This window comes from Talaromyces amestolkiae (genome assembly GCF_001896365.1).
Source record: "Talaromyces amestolkiae strain CIB chromosome Unknown scaffold16.1, whole genome shotgun sequence".
Classification (NCBI taxonomy): domain Eukaryota; kingdom Fungi; phylum Ascomycota; class Eurotiomycetes; order Eurotiales; family Trichocomaceae; genus Talaromyces; species Talaromyces amestolkiae.
In genome coordinates this window covers 620,503-645,178 of record NW_024468052.1, presented here as the reverse complement: position 1 = coordinate 645,178, position 24,676 = coordinate 620,503, and the positions used below count along the sequence as shown (strand labels likewise).

Genomic DNA, 24,676 nt, shown 5'->3' with positions numbered 1-24,676 from the left:
TGGCTGAGACTATTGTATTTGGTTCGTATTGAGTGTGTATTGTACTCCGTATTTAGTTGAAAATTTGTAAAGCACTGCCACGGGTCTAGACCCACGTGGAGACAGACATACAAGCTCAGGCTAAGGAGATCCTCATCAAGCCAAGCCACCAAAGAAGCACTTGGAAAAGCTTCATGAGCTTACTGGGTAACTACCAGGTAGACAATAATTGACTGCTATTCCTTTATGAGTATCAACATATATACATAGGACCTATTTACTATCCCACATCACCTCACTCAACCTCAGCATCGCATCCCCATTACTCCTCTTTGCAGCCATAAAATCCTCGCGGTTCTGCTCCCCACGTGGTCCGCGCATAATCTCCGAAAAGCACAACTCAATTAACACCCGCAACTCATCATATGTGAATGGCTCGCCGTTACCAGCTGCAAGGGCCTTGTCACCTTGCGATGCAAACAATTCTTTCTCTTCCTTCGCGTGATCCAGAGCCTTTTGCGCTCCTTCAAGGAACCAATCTAGGAATTTTGCGCTACGGGGGAGAGCGACGTTTTCAGTCGGCTCAGTCTCTTTTTCGGCCGGTGTCTCGCTTTCGATGATAATGTTTTTCAGGTTCTGTTGTAGCACGAGGACGTCAAGTTGTAGTCGCAAGGCACCGTTGTGGTTGAGAACTCCAATGTACTGGGTACAGAAGATGAATGTTTGGTCAATGAACCGTGCCAGTCCCGATGTAATAAACTGCCGTTCGCTTGGGGCCAAGTATGAAGATAAATTGGTGTCTATCGCAATAAGTTCGTTATTCAACTCCAACACCGGTGGAGACGCTGCTGTAGGCGACGTAGGCAGAAGTAGATGCCAGTTCGTGTTCGCGCTAGGCGCTGGTGTTGATGGCGTGTCTACCGTCTGTGGTTGTGGGCCTTGCGGGCCGGCCATGGCCTTAGTCAAAACGTAGATCACTCTGCACCGAATGTCGATCTGCATGGTCAGGAGTGCATTGTTCGCGAGATTGCGCAGGGATTGTAGCGTATTGTCGAAGATGATCACTGTTTCATTATTCATCGGTAGATACACTGGTTGGCTGATGCTATCCCGTCTCGGTTTGATCTTGCTGATCAGTGTCCATCGGCGAGCATGCGTCATCCGCTTTGACTCGCTCCGACTCGAGTCGACCGAATTGCTGGTGATGTATCTGAGTTTTGATAGTTGACCCACAAGCCATTGCTATATACGTTAGCATTCTCCATACAGATGTATGCATACTCTACTCACCAAACTGTTATGCAATAGCGACAATGTTACCACATTCTTGGGATCAGAGATGAGATCAAACTCATCCAGAGGAGTTGCACTTGTCTCTCGTAGAAGTGCCTCGGTTTCCTAATATTCACTGTTAGCACAGCTGATTTTCAATTGTATTCTTGGATCTACCTTATCAATAAGCAACTTCCTGTCACCGTTCCCGACAAGGAGTTTCTTGACCGTCTCATGGATTTCACCTGCATCAGCAAACAGAGCAGGCGTTTTTAGTCGCGTACCTCCATTGATAGGAGACGATATGCGCGTAACCATTGCTACAACCGTTAGTATACATCCGATCTGGCAGGCTGATATAACATMCCCTTGTACCAGCCACAACACTTGTCGTAATATGTCACAATCTGACTGAGCACCATTTGAGTGAATATCTGATCATGAGGAATACTGTCAAGCATTTTACTAAACGCTTTGACCAAAGACATGAAATTGATGGTTCCCTATGTTCTTGTTAGAGCAACAACATATCACGAAACAATAGGTTTACCTTGAAAATTGGCTTCGGAGACACAGTAACCCAGTTGGGATCTTCAGAAAATGCATCCGAAGCGATAAAAGACAAAGCGCAAAGATCTGTCACAGCCTCGTCCAGTTGAGGCTGAAAGACGTTGATCAAAAAGTCATCCAAGAATGAAGTCAGGGTGCTCATGACAATATCCGAGTCTGCGGGTACGATATCTTTGAGCTTCTGGATAAACGAAAGCGAAGGAGGAAGCAACAGTCCCATGTTGAAGACACTTGGCTGGATAAGAAGCTTATGGCCGGTGCCCGAGTTTCCTTGTTTCGACTTTGAGGTGCCATCGCCGTTGGTTCGCTCGGTTGTTTTGGTGACCAAACCAGGTACAGAATGTCGCAGGATTTCATCTAATTCATCTCGTTCCGTCTTCATGTCGCTTGACTTTTGATCAATGTCCGACATTTTGAACATTTTCTATTCTGTCAGCTTGTATTCTGTGTATAATTCAACAATGATCAGCCTACCTTGTTCCTATCCCTTTGGTTGAGAGAGAAATTCCGTCTCGCTTCAGCCTGTCGTGGGACGGTCCGATAAGAATCATCGCCATCTGTGGCGAGGTAGTCGTGAAGAAGAGATCGTATCTTTCAACGGTCAGTACTGTAGCAACACTTCATCACGTTTGAACATACTTCACTTTGATATAATTTCCATAGCTCCTTGAATCCATTGGCCAATGTGCTTTTACCCAATCTTTCCCGGTCAATGATACCCACAATAACATCATGAAGGACGCGGTGGCCTTCAGCAATAGCCTCAAATTTCGCATATAGATTCCAAAGGAATTCAGTCAACACAGGACCACGCTGCTCGTTGATTTCCGTAGGAAGTCCGCTTTTATTATCCTGGGACAAAAGAGTTCGCGCGAGATTTGGATGATGAGCGTCCACCTCCGCACTCGTCTTATCCACAACAGCAAAGAGCTCTACCGGAAGCCTCTGCTCGATTCTGTCCACAGCGACATCTAGGTTACCCATGCGGTTCAGAGCTTCGATGATGAGGCTAATATAGTGAAACGTATCCGCTTCCGGATTACGAGAGGAGTCCTCTAGCATAGGTGTCGACGGATCTAACTTGGCAAGGAAGCTATACACAGGTCTCTCCCATGTTGCGCCGTTTGCAGATCCTTGAGTCGCTTTTTCATCAGTGGCTGACGATTTCCAACGATCCTGACAGTATGGAGACTTCAGATATAGATGGTCATGTAACTCTTCAATCAAAATCTCGGTCAGAGAAGTCTCCTGGTTCGTGAAGTAGGACCGTAGATCTGAAAGAGCCCCAATCTCTTCAAATTCGGATCGACGTATCAAGCGAAGACCCTCCTGGAGGATATCAACAGCCGACAAGAACCGCTTGTCGGATATCTTCTGCTCCAATTTCTCAGGCAACAATTGCACTTCGTGTATCTGGTTGAAAAGCTGTAATATATCATCGTAGTCTTGAGATGAAGTCGCCAGACCTTGTAATTCTGGTTTCGTTGTAAGAAGTCCGGATTTTGTTTCTTCAAGTGAGCTCCTCAACGTGCGAACCCGGCCCTGAGAAGTTTGAATACTGGCTTGTATTTTATGGTATGTACCGATGGAGCTGTTGAATCCCTGGTGATGCTCTGCTGATATGAGCATTTGCGTAATCAACAAAGGAATTCATAACGTACCATTCACAATACTCCTCAAAGTCTTTTGTATCTGTTTTTGAGTCTGTAAAAACTCGGGTTCGCGGTCTGCCTTGCCCAGCGTACTATTGTCCATCAATTGTAATGCGACTTGTACCGGTATGCAGTCATCCGTAGCCATAAAGTCCCAGTTTCGTTGGATCGTTTGTAGCACCTCTGAAGAAAAATTAGAAAGATATCCCTGATCATTGGAGCACTGTATTTACCTTCAATTGATTGAGGCCCTCGTCCTCCGCCAGCCGCAGCCTCAGGACGATTCGTCGGCATCGGCCTCATATGATCACCCTCATCTCTTCCCGGTCTCCATCTCGTACCAGTATTCCCGTCCCTGGGCCGTGACCTTGATGACGACGACGTCGCCGAAGGCCTTCTATCCTGCTCTCCTCTCCCGTGATCATAATCCCTATCTCTATCTCTTTCTCTCGACACAGTCGAAGACGACGTCGGCGGCCGTTGCGGCTCCTCGCTCATAAACCCGCCATATCCGCCAGGACGTCGTTCACGATCACGGTCACGGGGCTCTCGTTCTCGACTTCCGCTTCCGTTAGCACCTCCGTATCCGTTTACGCCGAGACTGCTGGAACTGCCATATCCGCCGTTCTCTGAGCGTCCCGAGTCGGAGGGATATCCGTATCCGTTCGCGTAGGGGCTTCGGCCACTCATGCCAGTATCTGTGGCCAGGTAATTTTGATACTATATGCTGTGTCTCATTCGAGCGTAGAGGTTAAATGGCCAAATGTGTTTAAAGTGGTGCGATCTTTGCGACGAGCCGAATTAGGTCCGATTGCTCCTGGCAATGGTCATATTCTGCCGAACTCGCCCAAAATTGTGAGCTCTTAATTATTCCTTGCTGTCGCTGGTGGTATAATGGTCAAAAATTCCGAGTCCACGGTATGTCACAATTGCAAAGCATTGGATGGGTTGGCGCAGTTTGAAGTTTGACAGGGTTGTCAAACAAATGCAAGTGCCAGATCATTGCGGGCGCCGGGAAGCTCCACACGAGCTTGCGGCTTCCCCGAGACCTCTCCATTGGCTCTTTCAATTTACTACGATCAGTATGAGTTTGCTCTTGATCAATTGATCTTTGGGCATTCACAATTATAGATAGACACAAAATGTACTACTTATCCGTTATGTATTTACTGATCACCTTCATTCAACCTAACAGATTGCAAGAAAATGCGACAGACAAATCCTAAGCCCCGCTCTATTCAAATGCTGATGCTTTTCCATGATTGTACAGGATGAATAATTCATCTCAAAAGCTGGGTCTCTTTCTTCAGCCAGTTCAAGGTAAGCTCATCTTGCGTGAAGTATCCGCTAGTCTTCTCATACACCTCGGCGTGGTAGCTATCCACCCACTGTCTCTCCTCTTCCGAGAGCAGCGATGTTTCAATAAGGTTCTGTCCAATGGGGGTCATTGTGACATGCTCAAATCCGAGCCATGATTTGTCTCCGAACTTGTAAGGTGTTTCGACTTCACGGGCCATGATGATGTCTGCGCACAGTTAGCGTGCATCGCCATCTCGCGCTACGCTTGGAGAACTTACTCTCAATCCTAATTCCGAACTTTCCGTCTTCGTAGTATCCGGGTTCTGGAGATCTTAGTATGTATCGAGGGTATTCATCCAGTAGAGGCTCACCATCAGAAATCACATTTCCTGGTGACAAAGACACCTCGGAATATTGGATGCGAGTGCCAACGCCAATAGGACCCTCGTGGACGTTCTATATATGTTAGTAGCTATTCGCCTAATAAAACAACATGTGGCTTACCAAGTAGGCACCCACGCCGTGACCGGTGCCATGCAGATAATCCAGACCATGTCGCCACAGGTGCTGACGAGCGAGTGCATCAAGGGCAAATCCACTGGTACCCTTAGGGAATACAGCAGTATCAAGTGCAATGAGTCCCTTCAGAACAAGAGTGAATGCTTTCTTTTCCATCTCGGTAGGCGTACCGAAGTGGAAGGTTCGGGTAGTATCGGTTGTGCCGTCGAGGTATTGAGCACCAGAGTCACATAGATAGATAGCATTTGGATCGATCACTGAGCAAACCCCCTTTTCGGGCTTATAGTGGATCACAGCTGCGTTTGGTCCGGTTGAGGAGATTGTGTCAAACGAGAGGCCCACAAACCTGTCGTGCTTGGAGCGAATCTGTTCAAGCTTATCTGCACCATCCACTTCGTCGAGTGTGGACTTCTTGTTGATTAACTCATTTTCCAACCATGCAAAGTATTCAGACAATGCTGCGCCGTCACGAACATGGCAATCCCTAATGCCCTTGAGTTCAACCTCATTCTTGATCGCCTTAGCATCGGAAATTGGGCTCCGTGCCTCATCCAGTTTCTTTTCGCCACCGAAGCTAAGACTCAAAGCCCAAGATGCTTTATTAGAGGTAAGGAATTTCATGGGGTTGCCGCTCTCAGTCAAGGGGGCTTTCGCACTGAGTGCCTTTGCATCGGCGAAGATCGACTCGTAGGGTTTGATGACGACGTCTGAACCAAGATGAGCTTTGACTTCGGGCGATAGCTTCTCGTCGTTGATGTACAGGTCTACTGTGTCGGGGGTGATCACTGCATATGAGAAGAAGACTGGATTGTATGGGATGCTTCTCGTCGTTAGCTATTGGTGAAAGGTTCGGTCTTGGTGGTGACATACTCGTTTCCTCTAAGGTTGAACAGCCACGCAATCTCGTCAAGTACCGCTGTAGCATGATCAGGATGATATCATTGAGATAGACTACCGAGTCAAGGAATAACCTACACACGATGAAGCCAGCTCGCTTTTTCGTCTTCAACTCCTTTCGCAAGTCTGCAATCTTCTCTTGGAAAGGCTTGCCGGCGTACTCGGCGGGATGAATCTTGACCGTTTCATTAGGTCGAGCAGGACGTTTGTCGCTCCAGATCTGGTCCACCAAGTTCTGTTCAATTCCAAGGAGCTTSGAGCCACTCTTCTCCAGAGTTTCTGATAGTTTTCTTGCGCTTGCTGAAGAGCAGTAAGTCAGTGTCTGATTCGCGTTTAATACAAGGCCAATCGTACAAGCAGTAATCACAGTCGGGTCGACTCCGACTATCTTTCCTCCTTCGGCTTGCTCCGTAGCCCTGTAAGACATGAGATCCTGTTATGTAATATAGGTAGATCGCGAAATACCATTCTTGCCATGTCGGAACACCTTCCAATCCTCGTTTTAAAAGAGTCCAATTGCTATCGAGCTGTTTGGCAGCTTGGTTGAAATAACGTCCATCGGTGGAAAGCGCGGCGGCGGTGGAGGATATGACGGCCGTTCCTGCTGACCCGGTAAAGCCAGAAATGAATTCTAGATGAAAAAAGTCGCCAGTAAGCTATACGTCCAAACATCATTCGAGTTGTAGGTACCTCGGCGCGCGTCGCAATGGGCGATATATTCGGATTGATGGCTATCTTCGGAGGGAACGACTAAATTGAATCGACGGGTGAGCAATTTTTCAGGACTACGACAGGGAAGAGAAATAGACTCACTGTACACATCTAGGTTATTCCGTTTCATCAACTCCCTAAGCTGCGCAAGGCGCTCTGAGGTATCCACTGTCTCCATTTCGATCGAGAAGCGCACAGCAGTGTTGGCGAATGTCCTATTGAATGAAGATTTGGAGGGCGCAAAGAATCGTAGAGGAGACAACAAAGCAGTGCGCTGCAGGAGAGGAGAAGCCCGACATAAGAAGAGCATGGGCGTGACTTGTAAAAGTAACCTCGAAGATAAACGTGCGGGGGAGCAGCAGAAAGGGCGACAAGCTGGTGGGGTTGTGTAGCTGGTCTCGTGCTGGCCGAGCAGCAGGAGGAAAGTGGCAGCGCCGCGTCTTGCCGCTCGGTTAGGGTTAGGGTTGACAATAACTCTAACTACTCTACACATCATAACGGCACCAGGTACACGACTGCATATACTGTAAAATGATTCATATCGAGATTTGTATACAGTTCATTGCGAAGCCTGGCAGATTTATACATTCTTCTATATGAGGAACCATGGAGTATACCCATCAGCGTCGCTACGGCACCCGAATCCTGTCGACATCCGCCTGAGTTGCTTCATGGCAAAGTAGCCTCATCGCCATATACTACTAATGTAGCTGCTAGCACTGAATCCTTCTCAATTCAAAGATCAAATTGTAATGATTCTCTGCGTGGTGGGAGGCTAGCAAAGTACCCCGCCTTACCCGATTACGTTAGCGCTATCAAAACGCGGTTTCCCTTTCAGCCATCCCTCCTCGACATTTCTTCAACCACATCAACTTCAGCATGGACGTGGCAGGACACGCCACCGTCTTGAATCCAACCCAAGAACCTCAGGCACTGTTCGAAGAGGCGGAGACAGTAAGTGTCATCTCTAAGTCCCTGCGTCTATGTGTCTCACATTCAACTAGTTGGTTGATCAATTGAATCACCCCACGGGGACTATTAAAAACAACATAAAATCAATACAAGATAGACTACAACAGATCCAAAAATCACCCCAAGGCTGGGATGTGGCTCGTTATCTATTAGACCACCCTAATTCTAGCACCAAGTTCTTTGGAGCCTTGACATTTATCGTAAAGATAAATCAGAGTTGGTGCGTTAAGAGCTAAAACCAGGTAGTCTCCGGCTAACATGCCTATAAGGTCCGACCTTTCTACCGACGCAATTCAGCAACTCAAGACATATCTGATTGGCTCCTACGTCACTTTTATTGAATCGCAAGAAAAGCAACTGGTGACTAGGAAACTTTCAGCGGCCTTGATAGCTATCTTCTTTGCCGACGAATCATGGACTCATCCCATTCAGGATATTGCGAACTTCTTCTGGCAACATGGCCGTGAGTCGTCCTCTGAAATTGACTATGAGGGAACGGTTATACCTGCCCTGAACGAGACACAGATCTCAGGACTGCTATCCTTCGCGCAAACGTTGGCCGAGGACTCTGTAAAAAGTTGCGGGCTTCTTCGAAAGAGGTGAGTGACACCACACGGCTTGACCACAAACATTCTAAATATGTTTAGCACCGGCGGTCATCCTATTACGGAAAGCATAGAAGATGCTTTTAGTCTATGCAACTACGTTCTTGGAGTATTACTGAATCAGTACAGAGCTGAGGGCGATGTCACTGAGATGACTGGATTTGGAGTACTAGATGCTTGTCGTGTAAGTCAAATATGTCTTTATGCTGTTCTTGGCTTATGTCGGATAGGCGTGGATTAGCGTGCGGACTTCTATCTATCTTCGAGACCGTTCCGAGTCACACAACGTACAAAGCACAGTTGATCGAATAATTCTGTGCGTCGACATTACAACTCTATGTAACCATGCAACAGAAATTCTGTCCGATATGCTCAACATGGAAGATCGTCTACTGAAACCGGCTCACCTTCAATTTATCTTGAATTACATTCAAGGTAATCAAGGAGCGGAGCTAGTACAAAGACTCATTGATGGAGATGAAGATGACGATGCCATGGGATTCTGGGACCTCCTCGAAGCTTATACCCAATCCAGAAGGGTCGACCTCGTTACGAACAGTCTTGGGCCGAGCCATGCCGTGCTTCTGACATATTTCGATGTGCTGTTCCAAGGCCCTGGTCATCCAGGAGTTGATGATATCATAGCTCCTCGTCTTTTAGAATGGTGGACTGAGACAGCAGATACACTGCTCGACGGCGTAGAGGAAGGGCTTGAGGCGGCTCGCCAACATCTTGCAAAGGCGGTACTCAATGTTTACAATCGACTGAAATGGCCTGCAGAGGAAGAGTTTGACCAATGGGTTGCTGACGAAAGAAGCGAATTCTATAACTTTAGGCGGGACACCGAAGATTTCCTGCTTACCTCATATGCAACGTTGGGTCTAGAGCTGTTCGATCTGTTCCGCCAGAAAGCTGTTTCTGCTTTGGATGTGGGAGATTGGAACGAATTCGAGGCTGCTTGCTTTTGCTTGTCTCAGCTTTCCGAAGCCGTTGACAGCTCGGAAGCTGCTCTTGACCATCTGAATGCTATATTCACATCAGACAAATTTACAGAGATCTGCTTTAACAGCGATCAACTACCCACCAAAACTCGGCAAACTCTGGTTGACATGCTTGGTAAATACCAAAGCTACTTTGAGCGCAACCCGAGCCTTTTGCCGAAAGTCCTCACCTTTTTGTTTTCTTCATTGAATGTTGGGTCGTGTACCAACAATGCATCGCGTTCTATCGGTTCTCTTTGCAAATCTTGCTGCCAAGCTTTAGTTGCTGAGCTTCCTGTCTTCTTGAGGATTTGCAGCGAATTTCAACAAAGTCAAGCTGTCACCGTGCAGAGCCTGGAGCGTGTCGTTGAAGGAATAGCTGCAGTTGTTCAGGTACTCCCGTCAGAAGAGGCAAAAGCTCCTTGCATAGACGAACTACTCAGGCCATTCTTCTCCCAGACAGCATCTGCACGGGATGATGCGTTGAGAGGAGACATTGAGTCTGCTCATACTCGTGGTCATTTAGCCCTTAAGTGCATCTCTGGAATAGGCCGAGGACTTCGGAGCGATGACTCCAAGGTCATTGATCTTGAGAGCGAAGAAACGCCATTGGATGACAATTCATTTTGGGACACACATCCTCTTCAAGAGCAATTGCGCCAGTGCCTTTTGGTATACTTGAACGGCTTCCCCTTGGAGCATGAGATCATTGAGGGTATCTGTGAAGTCTTGAAAGCTGGTTTCACGGAGAAGATCGGGCCGTTTGTATTCAGACCTGCAATTACAGTCCATCTTCTTACAACGGTCCCACTCGGCGCAGCTGGGGCGGCGGACGTGGTGATGAGCACGGCAAGCTCGTTTCTTGCCTCGCATCAGAGCAACCCAGGAAAAGTGCAAGAGGAGGCCGCTCTATTATTCGTTCATGTCTCTTGGACATTCTCACTCATGATGCAGAATCCACAAAGTCACGATCCTGAAGTTTCAAATAGCGGAATCTCATTCCTGACTCGGTCACTACCAAAGTATCATGAGATTCTCTTCTCATTGACATCAGCCCCAGCTGCTTCTACATTCCACTTCGCTGCACCACCACCTAACATGAATATGGAAATTCCAGTTCTGCAAACAATCCTGAATTTCATCAGCAATGCGCTATCTGGCCGGGAACCATTGCCGCTACGGTCAGCCTCTCAATTCTGGGTCGGCGTCCTCACATTACCAAATGCTACGAATGGCATGACGAACGCATCTCGAGCGATTCAAGAATATCTCCCAAGCCTCTGTCACGTGCTGATGACACAAGTGAGCGGATCCTGCGCCAGATCAGACATCAACCATCTGTGCGAAGTGCTCAAGAAGATTCTTTTCAAATTCCAGGGCGAAGCACGCAACCTTCTTGCTGCGTCGTTGGCTTCACTGGCTGGTCCAAACGAGCAGACCCCTTCTGGACTTTCGAAAGAAAAAGAGAGATTTCTGGCGATGCTACTAGGAGCAAGAGGAGGGGCTGCAACACAAGAGATTGTCCGTACATATTGGATCAATTGCCGGGGCGCAGGGTTTGCCTACCAAGCTTGATGACGTTGGCTGTATGACTTACGATTGCTATGATTTTATGAAAAGGGGAGGTAGAAATGAAGCTTCAAAGTTTTCATATGTTCATATAGCTATCTATATCTTAACACGCCAGTGTCGTAATCTCATGCATGCATGCTGAACAAAATTCTTTCCACCGCTTAACGCCATATAAACGACTTTTAGGCAGGACCTCTAACAAATGTTGCAGTAGATAACACTACCACCCCCGCCCAGCCAACTTATCCTTCGCATCCATCTGCGACACATTAATCCCGACCATCGCCTCACCCAACCCCTCACTAACCTGCGCCAGCACCGTAGCATCATTATAATGCGTAACAGCCTGCACGATCGCCTTGGCCCTCTTGCGCGCATCACCAGACTTGAAAATCCCCGATCCGACGAATACACCATCACAACCCAATTGCATCATGAGCGCCGCATCGGCAGGCGTCGCGACACCTCCAGCCGCGAAATTGACGACGGGCAATCTACCCTTCTCAGCTGTTTCGCGCAGCAATTCATACGGAACCTCGAGTTCGCGCGCATAAGCCCTCAGCTCAATCTCTGGGTCCGACGAGGCCAAGAGTATACCGCGAGCGCGCGAAATCTGATCATTGACGGTGCGCATATGCTTAACGGCCTCGACGACGTCGCCGGTGCCTGCTTCACCCTTTGTGCGGATCATGGCTGCACCCTCGGAGATACGGCGAAGCGCCTCGCCGAGGTTCCGGCAGCCGCAGACGAAAGGGACTTTGAAGGTGGATTTTTTGACGTGGTATTTGTCGTCCGCAGGGGTGAGGACTTCGGATTCGTCAATGTAGTCTACTCCGATGCTTTCGAGGATCTTGTACAGTTAGCAAGCATAGTAGGATGAATGCCACAAGGAGGGGGCTACCTGGCATTCGACAAAGTGACCAATTCGGGCTTTGGCCATGACGGGGATGGTAACTGCGGACATGATGTCTTTGATCATGGATGGGTCGGACATGCGAGCAACGCCACCTTCGACTCTGATATCGGCGGGGACTCGCTCGAGGGCCATAACGGCTGCGGCACCGGCTTCTTCAGCGATGCGGGCCTATACACGTCAATGCATTGTTTACCAGAAGAAAAGAAGAAAGAGCTCACCTGTTCGGCATTGACGACGTCCATGATCACGCCGCCTTTCAGCATCTGAGCCAGACCAGCCTTGACGGTGAAATCGGGGACAGCATTGCCACCGTTCTGTTGCGCAGCCATTGCGTGATATGTTTGAAGAGAAGTGGAAAGAGACGAACGGTGTGGAATAGAGAATTTGAGATTGAATGAATGAATGGATTGGATTGTGATAAATGCCTTGGTCTATGTAAGTACAAAAGGTGAAAGGTATCCCCTCACCGGGGACTATAAATCTACGATGAGTCACGTTCCTCCGGAAAACATCCGAGTCTACCCAGCGATCAATCACTAAAATCTGACTCGTCCGAAGCCGCACATGAAAGAAAAATATTACCACATGGTCCAGAACAAACATTGTCAAACAACCATGGGTAGGACCATAGGAGAAGTGGTGCAACCCCGCGGAGGCAGCGCAAATCATGTCTGATCGCCCGACCCTCTTGGAGGCGGCGATGATTGGACAGAGTTCTCCGAGGGAAACACGGCGGATCAAACAGCCAATCGATAAGCGGCACCATATACTGTTTCGGGTACTGCCATTCGCCCGATGAGAGTGCCTGTACCGAGCCACTTTTTGCTGGAGACTGGAGTGAGCAGGGAGGCAAGATCAAGGTGAGGATCTGAGATGGGAAATAAGAAGAAGCAGGAGAAGAAAGATCCTCAGGCACTTAGCAGAGGAGCTAGCCGTAACTGGCTTAGTCGAGCTAGAGACACCTGAGGCAATTCGCGCGTGTGATTGGCTCGCTCGGCTTCCAGATGTGACGTCAAGTCTAGGTACTCTTCTTACATCTCACATAGTAGACACTTGAGATCTCACTACTTCCTACACTCATAACACCCATTGAATATTCAGCATATTCAATTACTTACTTACATAGTAGAAACAAATCAAAATGTCGTTCCTCTTATCAAGTCTCCGTCCCGTCCTCATCGGCACCGGCATTGGCCTCTCCCTCCTCGTCCCATCCTCCCCCTTCCGCGCTGCACCAGTCCAATGCCAATACACCGCGCCCTATTACAACCAGAACGCCTCTCCGGAATCGGGATATTCTCTTGCCGGCTCAGGACTAGCTGCAAAACAAGGTCGGACCGGTAGCTCGCAGCCTGGCACAGGTCTCTTGAATGCGCGATACATGCGACAGATCAGTCTGGGGAGTGTACTGGGGTTAGCAACTGGTCTAGGGTTGAGAGTATTCTCCAAGGCGTTGGTATTTGTGTTGGGGGTTGGTATTGTGCTTATTGAGGTTTGTCTCCTAACTTTACCACGGCCAAATTACACGACCAACTTTGGTGCTGACTGTGATAGTGGGCCGCGTCGAGAGGATACAACATCGTCCCTGTAAACACACTACAAAAATACGTAAAGAGATTCGATCTACAGCGCGCGACAAGGGAGAATGTGCCCTTCAAAGTCAGCTTTGGGTCAACAATGGCGTTTGCTGCTTTTGCTAGTTTTGCGGACTACAGTTGATTCTACAACTGTGAAGGGTGATGAGTCAAATGTTCATAAGATACACTGGAATCTATCGCTACATGCTGGAATGCTATGTGTCAAAAATACAAGGGTATAACTAACTCAACACCAAATCCTCCAGCACACCCTCCATCTCTTCTCGCGACAAAGGAATACTAAGCGTCTCGGTCCCGGTCGCATCCATCCGCGAAGTGACCATTTGATGGTCATAGAACTCCTTCAACAACGTGCGGAACATCATCTCAGACGACGCAATGAACTCCTCAGCCGCTTTCTGATACAGCATCCTAAACTCAATACCGGGCTCTTCACGCCGGCTACCTTTTTGTTGTGTTTGAGTAGTCTGCTCCTGACCATCCTCGTCATCGCTGAACCCTCCATTGCCGTCGCTGTATTGTAGCGTAAGGACTTCTGTAAGGAGTAATCGATAAAGGTTGCGGGCATTTTCCGGTAAACTCTTCAGCACGAACGCTACTCCTTCTCTGCCACCCACGCGTCGACCTTTCTTTCCGAGTAGATTGTTGACTTCATCCACAACATTCATCTCCGCATCCATGGGCGCAAACGTGGTGCAGTCGTGGAACACAAAGTTAAATTGATCGCGTAGACTGACATCCCACATGGTCAGAAAATTGGGCGTGTCAACAGTAGCTAGCACATTGACATTAGGTAGCGCAGCTAGTCGAGCCAGTTGCGCTTGATGTGCAAGTCTGCGTAAGGGCGGCGCGTCTATCGAATTGATTAATACCGTTATGGGCGTTTTCCGGGACTGTAGAGCCGATTGTAAAAATTCGAGTGCCTCACTGGGTGTCCCGCCGATTTTAGAGGGCACATCCTCTCCGCATACAGCAGTCGCAATCGCAGTGAGTATCGCCTTGACAGAGGTATTCGGAGCGTAGCCATTGACTATAATTATAGGTTGGTGCGACTTGGATCCATATAACCAGTCGGCGAATTTCTGTMCCAGTCCCCTCTTSGAGCCATATCCATATAAACAAATATTAAACTTTTCATCAAACTCAAAGTTCCATTGAGGAAACGAGCGACGATGAATATTGAGCAGCAATTCCTTCTCCTCGCTAAAGGTATCATCGTGTCGGCCGAGCAACTCGAAATATTCGTCATGTGCCAGCAGCGAGACTTTGTTCAGATTATTGTTCGACGTGTTCGGGGGCCCCGGTCGATTCTGGAAAAAATATCGTTCGTGAGGCGGTATGTCTCCCTCTGGAGTCGGTGATCGTTTATTCTTTGCGCCTTTAGGTCGACCTGCTCTGCGCTTTACGGGCGGTTCGGCAGCTGGAGCTTCGCTATCTTTCTCGGTTGTCTCAATCACACCATTTATTTTCGGGTTGTCGTCCTCGAGAATCTCTTCTGCGAGCTTATCCGCGCCGTCCCAGGTATTTTCATCGTCCTGCTCGAGCAGTATCTTTGCACTCTTCTTCTTAGCCGACCGGTCGGCGTTTCTGACTTTCGATGGTGTAGCTATAGCATCTTTCTTCGGTGTCGTAAATAAAGACTTCGCCTTTGCCTTGTGTGTCGGCGTCTTGAGCCCAGACGCAGTCAACGTATCGACCTTTTTCGGCGTGTTTCGCGCTCGTTTCGACGGGGTGACGACGTCGCCATTCAATCCGTGGCCATTCACTCTCAAGGCTGTATCAGGTCCGGGACCTCGTTTCTGCCGTTTCGGAGTGGACGCTGCGGGCAAGTCATTGTTATTATCGTCGTTGTTGTTGGCGTGGTTCCCATTCGGAGAATCTGCTGCTTTGCGCTTCATTGTTCAGTGTAAGATCAAACCTGCCTATCAAAAAGAAAGATAAAGGTAATATCCTTGAGCGAAAAACAGCATACCATAGTTTAGACGATCCCCTTGATCAAGCAACTAGAGCCTTGACTGGACACTCAAAAGGGCACTCGGAGAAAGGCATGCGTGAAAGCTGCAAGGGAAACAAGCCTGAGACCTTCAGACAAGCCAATAGGAGCGCGAGACTTCAAGCCATCTATCTTTCCCGTTTGGGCCTAGTCTTTCATCCACAAAATAATCGCATTTCACCTTATCTTTCTTTCTTTACTCAGGAAGGCGAAAGCGGGACAAAAATCACTCAAATTGTGGTTTGCAAGAAGTGCTCTCTATCTTATTGGCTTGGGTGAGTCTATAAAATTGAGGKATTTGTGATATATGCGCGAATTGTCGAGCAATTGAGTTCCCCAAAGACAAACAGCGATTTCGGAGCTGCACAATGAAGCTATAAATTCACAAAACTCAGGATTCGCACAATCAGACACTTTCCGACTGACTTCTTGATTTCAGATTTGGCTATACTCTATAATTGAGCAAGGGACACTACTATACAGTGTGGTCGACTCCACCAGGCGATACGTGCGGTGAGTCATACCACTGCGAGGGAAGGTTATATCACTTCGGACAAGACCGTCCTCGTTTCCTATGCGCGGGAGATAGACAAAATGGTCCTCCTCGCAAAAGTAGGACCTCTCGGTCCCGTAACAAACTCCTTCATTATCTCCGCAACTCGCCGCGGCCAAATCCGCCTCTACAACATCCTCCAAGACACTACCATCCCCGAACCAAAACGAAAACACATTCCCTCATCTGGCACGTACCCCAAGGGCTTCCGCGTTTCGGGCACTCATGTCGGCGTCAAAGCCTCGAATACGAAATACCCAGACTTGGCTCTCATTTCGTCTGATGAGCCATGTACCGCGGCAGCAGCGGTGTTTACGACGAACAAGTTCCAAGCCGCGCCTGTGCAGGTTAGTAAATTGACCTTGGAGCAGCGGAAGGGCAACGGGATTCAATCGGTTGTTATCAATTCTGGATGCGCGAATGCTGTTACGGGAAAAGGTGGTTTGGAGGATGCGCGGAGTATGGCTACGAAGGTGGATGAGTGTAATGGTACTTCGGAGCCAAGTACTCTCGTCATGAGTACCGGCGTCATTGGTCAGAGGTACATTTTCATTGCCCTCAGTGCCAACTACAGAGCTAAACGTTTGACAGACTCCCCATAACCAAAATCCTCGACAAAATCCCTACCGCCCATTCCAACCTCGCCAACACCCACAACGCTTGGCTCGCCACAGCCCGCGCAATCTGCACAACCGATACATTCCCCAAACTCATCTCCCAGACATTCACCCTGCCATCGTCGCCCGGAATCACTTATAGTCTGGCCGGCATGACCAAAGGCGCGGGTATGATCCACCCCAACATGGCCACACTACTTGGCGTCCTATGCACCGACGCCCCAGTCGACGCCTCCGCAATGAAACCACTTCTGCTACACGCCGTCTCCCGCTCCTTCAACTCCATTTCAATTGACGGCGACACAAGCACAAACGACACAATCGCATTCCTCGCCAACGGCGCGGCCGGCGGCCAACCCGTCACTGCACCATCATCACCATCTACAGCAACATCAGCAGACTACGCCGCGCTACAAAAAGTGCTCACCTCTTTCGCTCAATCACTCTCTCAACTCGTCGTGCGCGACGGTGAAGGCGCAACGAAATTCGTGACTGTCCGCGTCCAGAATTCGCCCTGCTACGATTCCGCGCGCCGCATTGCGTCGACGATCGCGCGGTCACCGCTCGTCAAAACCGCGCTGTACGGACGAGACGCGAATTGGGGCCGTATCCTGTGCGCAGTAGGATATGCAGATGGCGTTACTGAGGGCACAGTTGTCCCCGAACGTACGAGCGTCAGTTTCAAGCCTGTCGACGGCTCGCCTATCCTGCGGCTGTTGGTGAATGGGGAGCCTGAGGTTGTGGATGAGGAGCGCGCAAGTGCTATATTGCAGGATGAGGATTTGGAGATCATTGTTGATCTTGGTGGTGGTGAGAAGGGGGAACGGGGTCTTGGAGGAGAGGAAGCTGTGTACTGGTTCTGTGATTTTAGCCATGAGTATGTTACTATTAACGGTGACTATCGGACTTGAGCTATCTATACCTAGACAGTGTATCGAGTCTCTCCGGGATAGAAATTTATATATATATATCAATTCATTTCTTCTTACATTCAATTCCCTACTTACCTAGAAAAACAAATAAATAATACACCAGCAAATGTAACCAACATAAAACACACATACTGTACAGCTACGACCAATACATTCCCAATGCACAGCAAACAGCAACACCATAAAGATGATTGATTTCAACGGACACTTTTCGGCCTCAACCCGACCATAGTATGACAATCATATCATAACCGTAGGTAATCGAAATGCTATGATTTGTTTTACTGTATATTTAAACAGAAAACAGAATGTTAAGTCTTTCGTGTGACAGAACGAAGATGAAAAAGAAGAGAAATTCAAACAACCTTCTTGGTCCCATATAACGTTAAAGGGAAAGTTGTAAGATTTCTGTTTAGTTGCCTGGGACGAGACCTCGGAGGCCTGCGCCAAAGTCACTTTCTCGGGCAGCAATTTCAAAGTAGCCATAGATGATACTATATATAATTAGCGAGGTGCCTAAATAGGTGATATGCGAAGTACTTACGTAACGGCAAGCAAAATACCAGTACCGCTGCCCAAAGCACCGAGAAGATCGGAAGCAACGGATAGACCACCAATGCAGGCACCACCAAAAGCGGCAGCGGTAGGAATAACACGCTTGAGCTCCCGGTACATGCTCTGCTCACGATGACCGGCCATGACTAAACCCTGATCCTTGAGTTGCTTGGCAACGTCACGAGGAGCGGAGCCAGAAACCTCAATCCAGGTCTTGGAGAAAAGAGCGCAAGCAACGAGCATGAAGGCAATGTAGACAGCGGTGTGGACAGGGTCCAAGAGAGCTTCCTTGAAGTTGAGAGGAGGAGACATGTAGTAAGCGATACCGGAGGCGGCGTAGAGCTGAGCGGATCCCTCGCGAGGCTCCCAGACACCCAAAAGACGGACCAAAAGGTTGTCAGAGAAACGGGAGTAGAGCATCTGGCTGATCAGGAAGACGTTGGAGCAGAGAGCCGACTGGAGCATGATGGGCATGTTGGAGGTGTAGAACAAACGGATGGGGTAAGATCCGCGCATACCACGCTGGCGAGAGGACTTGACGGGGATCTCAACTCGGAAACCCTGGAGGTAGATAACAGCGGCGAAAACCAAGAGAGTGGCCAAGAGGTTCATGACATTGGGGAGGTTCTGGCGGTAGAAAGCCTCCTGCAAGGCACGCTGCTTGTCGGGCCAGGTCAAGAGCAAGTGGAAGAGAGCAATGATAGCACCCTCGAATTCGGGGCCACGACCGGTGTTGATGGTGGTGGGAGAGAAAGCCTTCCAGACAATGGACTCGCAGATGTTGGTGGCAATGAAGAGGGAGATACCACTTCCAAGACCGTAACCTTTCTGGAGCAATTCATCGAGAAGAATGACGACGAGACCGGCGACGACCAACTGCACGATCAAAAGAACGCAGATACCGGCGCCGAGGTCACTGGGCTGGCCATAGAGACCAGTAAGAACGTAAACACAGGCTTGACCGAAGGACAAGATGATGGCAAAGAGTTTCTGGGCGGTCTGGTACAATTCACGGTCGGTCTTGAGGTCGAGGTTGACGTCGATGAGGTGGGTTCCGGCAAGAAGCTATTATATTTAGCGGATGTTTTACGGTCAATTGGTCGGATGTCGACTAAGTACATACCTGGAAAACCATGCCAGAAGAGATAATGGGTGTGATACCCAATTCCATCAGCGTACCACGGTTACTGGCCAACATCATACGGAGCCAGTAAAGAGGATCGGAAGTGTCAGAGGACACGATACCGTACAACGGCATTTGACTCATAACCAAGAAGATCAACAAGGTCAACTACATAGATCGTCAGCAATATTCGGGACACCTTGCGACAGACGATGAACGACGTACCCCAGTCCACATGAGCTTTTGGTTGAAAGGCACCTTGTTGGTCTCGGGGGCAGCCACCTCCGGGAGGAGGGGCGTGAAGGGTTTGATCAGATCGAGGAAGCGTACTGCTGGCATGTTAGCGATCAATTGATAGATGTATGAAGCGCGCAGGCCACAGCCATGGCTGGTCGCGTGCTGGGATGGAGAACTCACGTCCGCTCATGGCGACGGTTGTGCTGTCAACAGGGGAATTAAATGATTAAAGAAGAAACCTGTACTTCAATCCCAGCAGAAAGAGTGAGAACTGGTATCGACCAGGGCCGAGAAGAGAAAAAGGAAACTATAAAAGGAGGGATCGGAGGAAAAGGATAGATATGCGTAGAGTAGCAGAGGAATTGATTCAGGAAGGGGAGATTTGGACGAGGTGGAAAGTGTGTCTTGCCTTGCTGGCCAGTTCCCTGCGCTAGGCCGCCTTGAGCCCTCCCCGCGGAGCCGCTAGCAGCTGCCCTGCGCCAATCAGCAAGAGGACACTGTTACAACTTTTTATACAGTGTATGGACTTGAACAAACTGTTCAGCTATGTTCTGTCTACTTGGCTAGAAGAGAATCAAGAAGATGACTCATATTGACACTGCTGATTCAGTCCATGCTCAGATTTCATTGACTTGCTTCTCAAACTGTCCATTAGACTCGGATGACACCTTCACATCTTGCCCGCCATATCCATTTCCCCCATACTTCTCTGACTTCTCCGGCTTTTCCGGCCTCTGAGGAATCAGTAGCAAGCTGAGCCTAGTCAACAGCGCCGTATCACCACTACCAACCCATTGCACAACATAATACAAMCCCCAGCCCCAAAGCCAGATCCCGCCTGCCGTGAGCGTAGTGACAAACAAGGTCGGAACAAGAATCAATGAGCCCAATCCCATGCAAAACAGCGTAACCATCAATGCACTGAGTACACCCAAGACGAGGGCGGCGGCCAGACTGAAGATGAATATGCCGGCGGTAAGAACGATGAATAAGAGCAGTGGGATGCCCGAGAATGCGAGTTGTGATAGAATAAGCGTGGCAAGTATGGGACGTGATCGTGCAAAGACAACCAGATTTTGCTTTATCTTTTCTCGAGTCTCGGGCGGTAAATTTTCATTAACTGTTGTGCTGACCTGGGTCCAAGTTGATTGCAAGATCGCAGCCAGTCTCGACCTGGCTGTAGACATGATATCGTTTTGTGACGCTTCTGTGGACATGCTGTTTTCGATCGCTCAAATGCAGGACTTAAATACAGAAGAAGAACTTGAATACCCAAAATAATAATAAATGTTAAGAAGACATCATGGAGTTCGATATTGTTGTGTTGAAGATCATGTAAAGCGAAAATTGGAGATGCACGATTCCGTCTGGTTTGCTTACTCCAATAGAATTCCGTCATAGTCACATGCCGATATCATATCTTTGAAGACTTGATAAGAACTTAAATATTTTTATTCTTCATTTGACTTATCTAAAGTGTACGCAAAATCCTAATGATGAGTTTAAATCTCATTTGATTTAATCGAAACCGGTACGGTATGTGAACGATTACTCGCATGACCAAAAGACAACGCTTCCGATGCTAAACAAAACACCAAACATGCACTCTCTAATATTCGTATCGACATATCATCATGTATGCTGCTCTCCCCATGTAATCCAGCGTCTGACACAGTCATCCACAATCTTCAAGGCATCCTTGGTAGCACTGAATTCAAACCATTCCCTGTGCTCTTTATTGCATTGAGCACATGGGCCCTCGCCCTTGACCCGCTGATCAGCCAGCTCAATATGGATCAATCTCTCGACACGATGGACATGAGGCACCCGTCGGCCGTGTCCCTGGGATTGTCCACTATCCGGATTCCGAGCGGGAGACGGTGATGGTGATGGTGAGGAATTGGTATAGGGGTAATAGCGGATCAATGTGAGATTGTGGGAGCACTGTTTTGACCATTCATTCAACCGGCGATGGACATTGCTTGTGCGCCCGATCTTAAGACGAATGGTTCCTGGTTGACCAGCAGTTCCTTTGGAGCGAGGGTCAATCGCTTGTGCGGCGCGCAGGGCATCACTTGTCCGACGAGAATGGCTTGGTCGACCCGGAGGCGGGAGTAAGTTCAAAGCAATGTCTCGCGGCGGCGCTTCTACCGAGTCTGGTTTCTGAGGCGTCACCCAGAAAATGTAAATGTACCCTTCATCATCTGCGCTTGAAATTGGTTTCGAGAGCTCGGTCAGCAAAAGCGCTGTAGTCTGAGGACTGAGATGCTCCGGTATCAATGACAATAATGGCCGGGTTTGTGATGACTGTGAATTGGGTGTGCTCGGAAGTGAAGGTCTGGTAGGTGTCCCTAGGTACTGTGATCGATCGTTTCGTGGAGTTGCTCGCTGTGGGGTCTCGGACCACCGCCGTGGTGTAACTGGAGCTGACCGTTGTTGAATGGTTGGTGACTCCCTTGATCGGGGATCTCGAACAAAGACAGGCCGTTGTGGTGTTGTCGGAGGTCGAGAAGCTAAGGGCTTTTCTTGTGAATGCCCATATCTTGAACTCACTCGTTTTGCTGCTGGCGAATATTCGGAGTCATCCACTGTGGTGAAACAGCACAATGAGCTTTGTTGCACTTGTCTTCTCTCAGACTTAGAGTTTCTGTCGGACTGAATCCTCTGATGTCTGGCACCCCGTTCGGTATGACTGCCTTGTTGACGTTGGCCATCACTGACCTCGAGTATTCCCAATCTCTCCACCAAGCTCTCAATGCTAGTCTTTCTAGCTACAGCCGTGACCTGTGCTTGTTTGCTCCGGACTGAAAGATCAAGTGTTTGTGGAGCTTGATTCTTATGCTGCCAGCAGTAGAGAACAGTCGGGTCAAGTTGCCGCTGGCCTTTCAGTATTGCAACGACTCCTTTCGGAGCAGTGGAGGCTGCCAAGGTGCGACGACATGGCTTTCCATTCACAGTGATACCTCGACATGTTGAAGCTGGGTTTCGCGAGTCAGAGCGAGGCAATATTGACTCTGGCGTGTTAGGAAATTGTGACATGCCAAAAGTCGAGCGTGATGTCGTTTGAAATGGCTTTTAACCACAGAAGCTTAATCTTGTCAGTCGCAGTATTAAGATACAGAGTATGTTCAAAGTAGTCGAGATATAGTCAAGATATCACGATCTGAGTGATTCCCATTTAAACCACGGACGATGTGCGTTAGGTTGACTCGAGACAGTGTTGGCATGCACTCGAACCAATAATTTGAGCAACCTGGACATCAGATGAATATAATGCAGTGTCGCTCAACAACCAGTCAGACATCGGAACAAAGCTAGGCTGTGTTCTGCCTGTTCAGGTTGGCGATACCACGCACCGCCACAGTCGGGTGGAAAGCATTCTCGGTGATGTGGCTGTACATCAGCGCGTAGGCCGTCATCTTGCAATTCGAAACATCGACGACTGATACGCTCAGGATTGAACTCCGTTGGTTCGAGAGCACGTTGTATCATAGCTGTCAAAGCAGAGCACGATAGCAGTCGGTTCGAATAGAACGGTGGCGGTGGTTTGTGAGATCTAAGGTCGACGATCGGCAGCGCCGCTTTCCGCCTAAACAAATATTCGCATTGAGCTCTTTCTTCCTAGACACCACCACCATGACTTCAGCTCTCACCCTGGAGAGCCTCACCAATGCTCTCGCAACACCGGCACAATTATCGAGCTCGTCCTCCTCTCTCGATGGCATTCCATCTGACCTAGAATCGTCAATTCGCTTTGCAGGTGCATTACTCACGCAAGCAGCTGGTGTACTGCTACGGCTTCCTCAAGATGCTATTACTCAGTCAATCGTGATTTTCACACGATTCTGGATTGGCCCCGATGGTGGAAGCTTTGCGATACATTCTGCAAAGGTAAGTCGCTGAACTGCCAGTTATTGGATCAAATTCTGACTTCGACAGGACATATCTGCAGCTTCTCTCTATCTAATAGCCAAGCTATCCTTCCATCCCACGTCGCCTCGCTCCGTTCTCAACGCCTACAATTACCTTTTATCGAAACAAGCGTCCCCCTTATGGTTCGTCAATCCCTCCGGTGTCGACGGCAAACCCAAACCAGAGACCTATTACCTTTCCGAGGGAGGCTATCAATCTCAGCGCATGACGCTTCTTAAAACAGAGACGATAATCCTTCGTACTCTCGGCTTCAACACTCACGTCGTTATTCCTCATACGATTGCGCTTACATATCTACAAACCATCAATGCGGCATCGAGCGCTCTTGGCAAACGAGTTTTTGAGCATCTGAATGCGTCGCTTTTATCGCCGCAGTTACTTTATGTAACACATCAGCCTAATGCCTTGGCCGTTGCCGCTATTTACCTTGCTGCGCGCGAAGTTGGTGTAAAACTAGCGGAAGATGAATGGTGGGAGGTGTTTGATGTCGATCGTGAGGAGCTGGGTTTCTTGGTGGTTGCGATGAACAGTATGGAAAAATTTGCGAAGGCGGAGAAGGAAGCTTGGAAGGGCAAGACTATACCTCTGGTTGTTGAGGGTGTTGAAAAGGAACTTCAGCAACGACAGTCACAAGAAGGCGAATGAACTACGACTGGGACATGAGAGCACGAGCTCTCATGCGATCGGATTGCAACACTCTTGGTACTTGTCAGCTTTGTTCAACTGATGGTTCGAGTTGCGCTTGCAAATACGAAAGATGTCAAACCTGTACTCGGCAAAGCCAGCGAGATATACAGCTCCTACTATCGCTAACGAGCTCATACTACGAGTTTCGCCTCTAAGCTCTTCGCGGCGCTACAAGATGGATAATTGCTGCTAGCTGGTTCTTTACATGACATAGAGCGACAGATCACTGGCATAAATGCTCCATACACATGTCTTTTGACAATTGTTGGGACAGTGGTAATGCTGGTGTTTCCGAAACGTGATGGATGCAGGTGACATCTACATCTAAATCTACATCAGCATCAGCTGTAGTCAGCTGACTACAAAGCATGGTTTGTTACTTTTACAGACACAGACAACAGCCAGAATACGAAAAACCGAGTATGTTCACCCAGTATTTATTCTTTTCAGAGAAATAAGCGTACTGTACAGTAGTTGAAGCCCATGGTGACGCCAATAACAGCG

The 24,676-nt window shown here is 48.7% G+C and overlaps 11 protein-coding genes across 11 annotated transcripts; 4 read left to right on the top strand and 7 right to left on the bottom strand.

The window, feature by feature from the left end:
* Window positions 1–252: 252 nt before the first annotated feature.
* Window positions 253–4,163, bottom strand: BHQ10_007759 (uncharacterized protein; the record flags this gene model as incomplete). Its single annotated transcript, XM_040880489.1, has 9 exons — window positions 253–1,221; window positions 1,270–1,377; window positions 1,429–1,571; window positions 1,634–1,754; window positions 1,802–2,245; window positions 2,296–2,412; window positions 2,461–3,434; window positions 3,483–3,656; window positions 3,707–4,163. 9 exons carry the CDS (start codon window positions 4,161–4,163, stop codon window positions 253–255), a joined length of 3,507 nt encoding a protein of 1,168 aa, XP_040736262.1.
* Window positions 4,164–4,753: 590 nt separating this feature from the next.
* Window positions 4,754–7,209, bottom strand: BHQ10_007758 (uncharacterized protein; the record flags this gene model as incomplete). The annotated part of the gene is made up of 10 exons (XM_040880488.1): window positions 4,754–4,998; window positions 5,051–5,095; window positions 5,144–5,228; window positions 5,277–6,111; window positions 6,162–6,207; window positions 6,267–6,488; window positions 6,543–6,604; window positions 6,654–6,819; window positions 6,879–6,938; window positions 7,002–7,209. The coding sequence occupies 10 exons, from the start codon at window positions 7,207–7,209 to the stop codon at window positions 4,754–4,756; spliced, it is 1,974 nt and encodes a 657-aa protein (XP_040736261.1).
* A 569-nt stretch (window positions 7,210–7,778) lies between these two features.
* Window positions 7,779–11,031, top strand: BHQ10_007757 (uncharacterized protein; the record flags this gene model as incomplete). The annotated part of the gene is made up of 5 exons (XM_040880487.1): window positions 7,779–7,853; window positions 7,904–8,091; window positions 8,141–8,470; window positions 8,519–8,660; window positions 8,707–11,031. The coding sequence occupies 5 exons, from the start codon at window positions 7,779–7,781 to the stop codon at window positions 11,029–11,031; spliced, it is 3,060 nt and encodes a 1,019-aa protein (XP_040736260.1).
* A 217-nt stretch (window positions 11,032–11,248) lies between these two features.
* BHQ10_007756 (uncharacterized protein) lies at window positions 11,249–12,273 on the bottom strand (the record flags this gene model as incomplete). The annotated part of the gene is made up of 3 exons (XM_040880486.1): window positions 11,249–11,878; window positions 11,930–12,112; window positions 12,163–12,273. 3 exons carry the CDS (start codon window positions 12,271–12,273, stop codon window positions 11,249–11,251), a joined length of 924 nt encoding a protein of 307 aa, XP_040736259.1.
* An 812-nt stretch (window positions 12,274–13,085) lies between these two features.
* BHQ10_007755 (uncharacterized protein) lies at window positions 13,086–13,663 on the top strand (the record flags this gene model as incomplete). Its single annotated transcript, XM_040880485.1, has 2 exons — window positions 13,086–13,436; window positions 13,499–13,663. The coding sequence occupies 2 exons, from the start codon at window positions 13,086–13,088 to the stop codon at window positions 13,661–13,663; spliced, it is 516 nt and encodes a 171-aa protein (XP_040736258.1).
* Window positions 13,664–13,763: 100 nt separating this feature from the next.
* BHQ10_007754 (uncharacterized protein) lies at window positions 13,764–15,440 on the bottom strand (the record flags this gene model as incomplete). The annotated part of the gene is made up of 1 exon (XM_040880484.1): window positions 13,764–15,440. One exon carries the CDS (start codon window positions 15,438–15,440, stop codon window positions 13,764–13,766), a length of 1,677 nt encoding a protein of 558 aa, XP_040736257.1.
* Window positions 15,441–16,129: 689 nt separating this feature from the next.
* On the top strand, window positions 16,130–17,616 carry BHQ10_007753 (uncharacterized protein; the record flags this gene model as incomplete). The annotated part of the gene is made up of 2 exons (XM_040880483.1): window positions 16,130–16,629; window positions 16,680–17,616. The coding sequence occupies 2 exons, from the start codon at window positions 16,130–16,132 to the stop codon at window positions 17,614–17,616; spliced, it is 1,437 nt and encodes a 478-aa protein (XP_040736256.1).
* A 433-nt stretch (window positions 17,617–18,049) lies between these two features.
* Window positions 18,050–19,742, bottom strand: BHQ10_007752 (uncharacterized protein; the record flags this gene model as incomplete). Its single annotated transcript, XM_040880482.1, has 5 exons — window positions 18,050–18,131; window positions 18,182–19,257; window positions 19,316–19,483; window positions 19,541–19,644; window positions 19,733–19,742. 5 exons carry the CDS (start codon window positions 19,740–19,742, stop codon window positions 18,050–18,052), a joined length of 1,440 nt encoding a protein of 479 aa, XP_040736255.1.
* Window positions 19,743–20,169: 427 nt separating this feature from the next.
* Window positions 20,170–20,769, bottom strand: BHQ10_007751 (uncharacterized protein; the record flags this gene model as incomplete). Its single annotated transcript, XM_040880481.1, has 1 exon — window positions 20,170–20,769. One exon carries the CDS (start codon window positions 20,767–20,769, stop codon window positions 20,170–20,172), a length of 600 nt encoding a protein of 199 aa, XP_040736254.1.
* A 415-nt stretch (window positions 20,770–21,184) lies between these two features.
* BHQ10_007750 (uncharacterized protein) lies at window positions 21,185–22,266 on the bottom strand (the record flags this gene model as incomplete). Its single annotated transcript, XM_040880480.1, has 3 exons — window positions 21,185–21,805; window positions 21,861–21,978; window positions 22,106–22,266. 3 exons carry the CDS (start codon window positions 22,264–22,266, stop codon window positions 21,185–21,187), a joined length of 900 nt encoding a protein of 299 aa, XP_040736253.1.
* Window positions 22,267–23,188: 922 nt separating this feature from the next.
* BHQ10_007749 (uncharacterized protein) lies at window positions 23,189–24,130 on the top strand (the record flags this gene model as incomplete). The annotated part of the gene is made up of 2 exons (XM_040880478.1): window positions 23,189–23,443; window positions 23,492–24,130. 2 exons carry the CDS (start codon window positions 23,189–23,191, stop codon window positions 24,128–24,130), a joined length of 894 nt encoding a protein of 297 aa, XP_040736252.1.
* Between the last annotated feature and the right edge of the window lie 546 nt (window positions 24,131–24,676).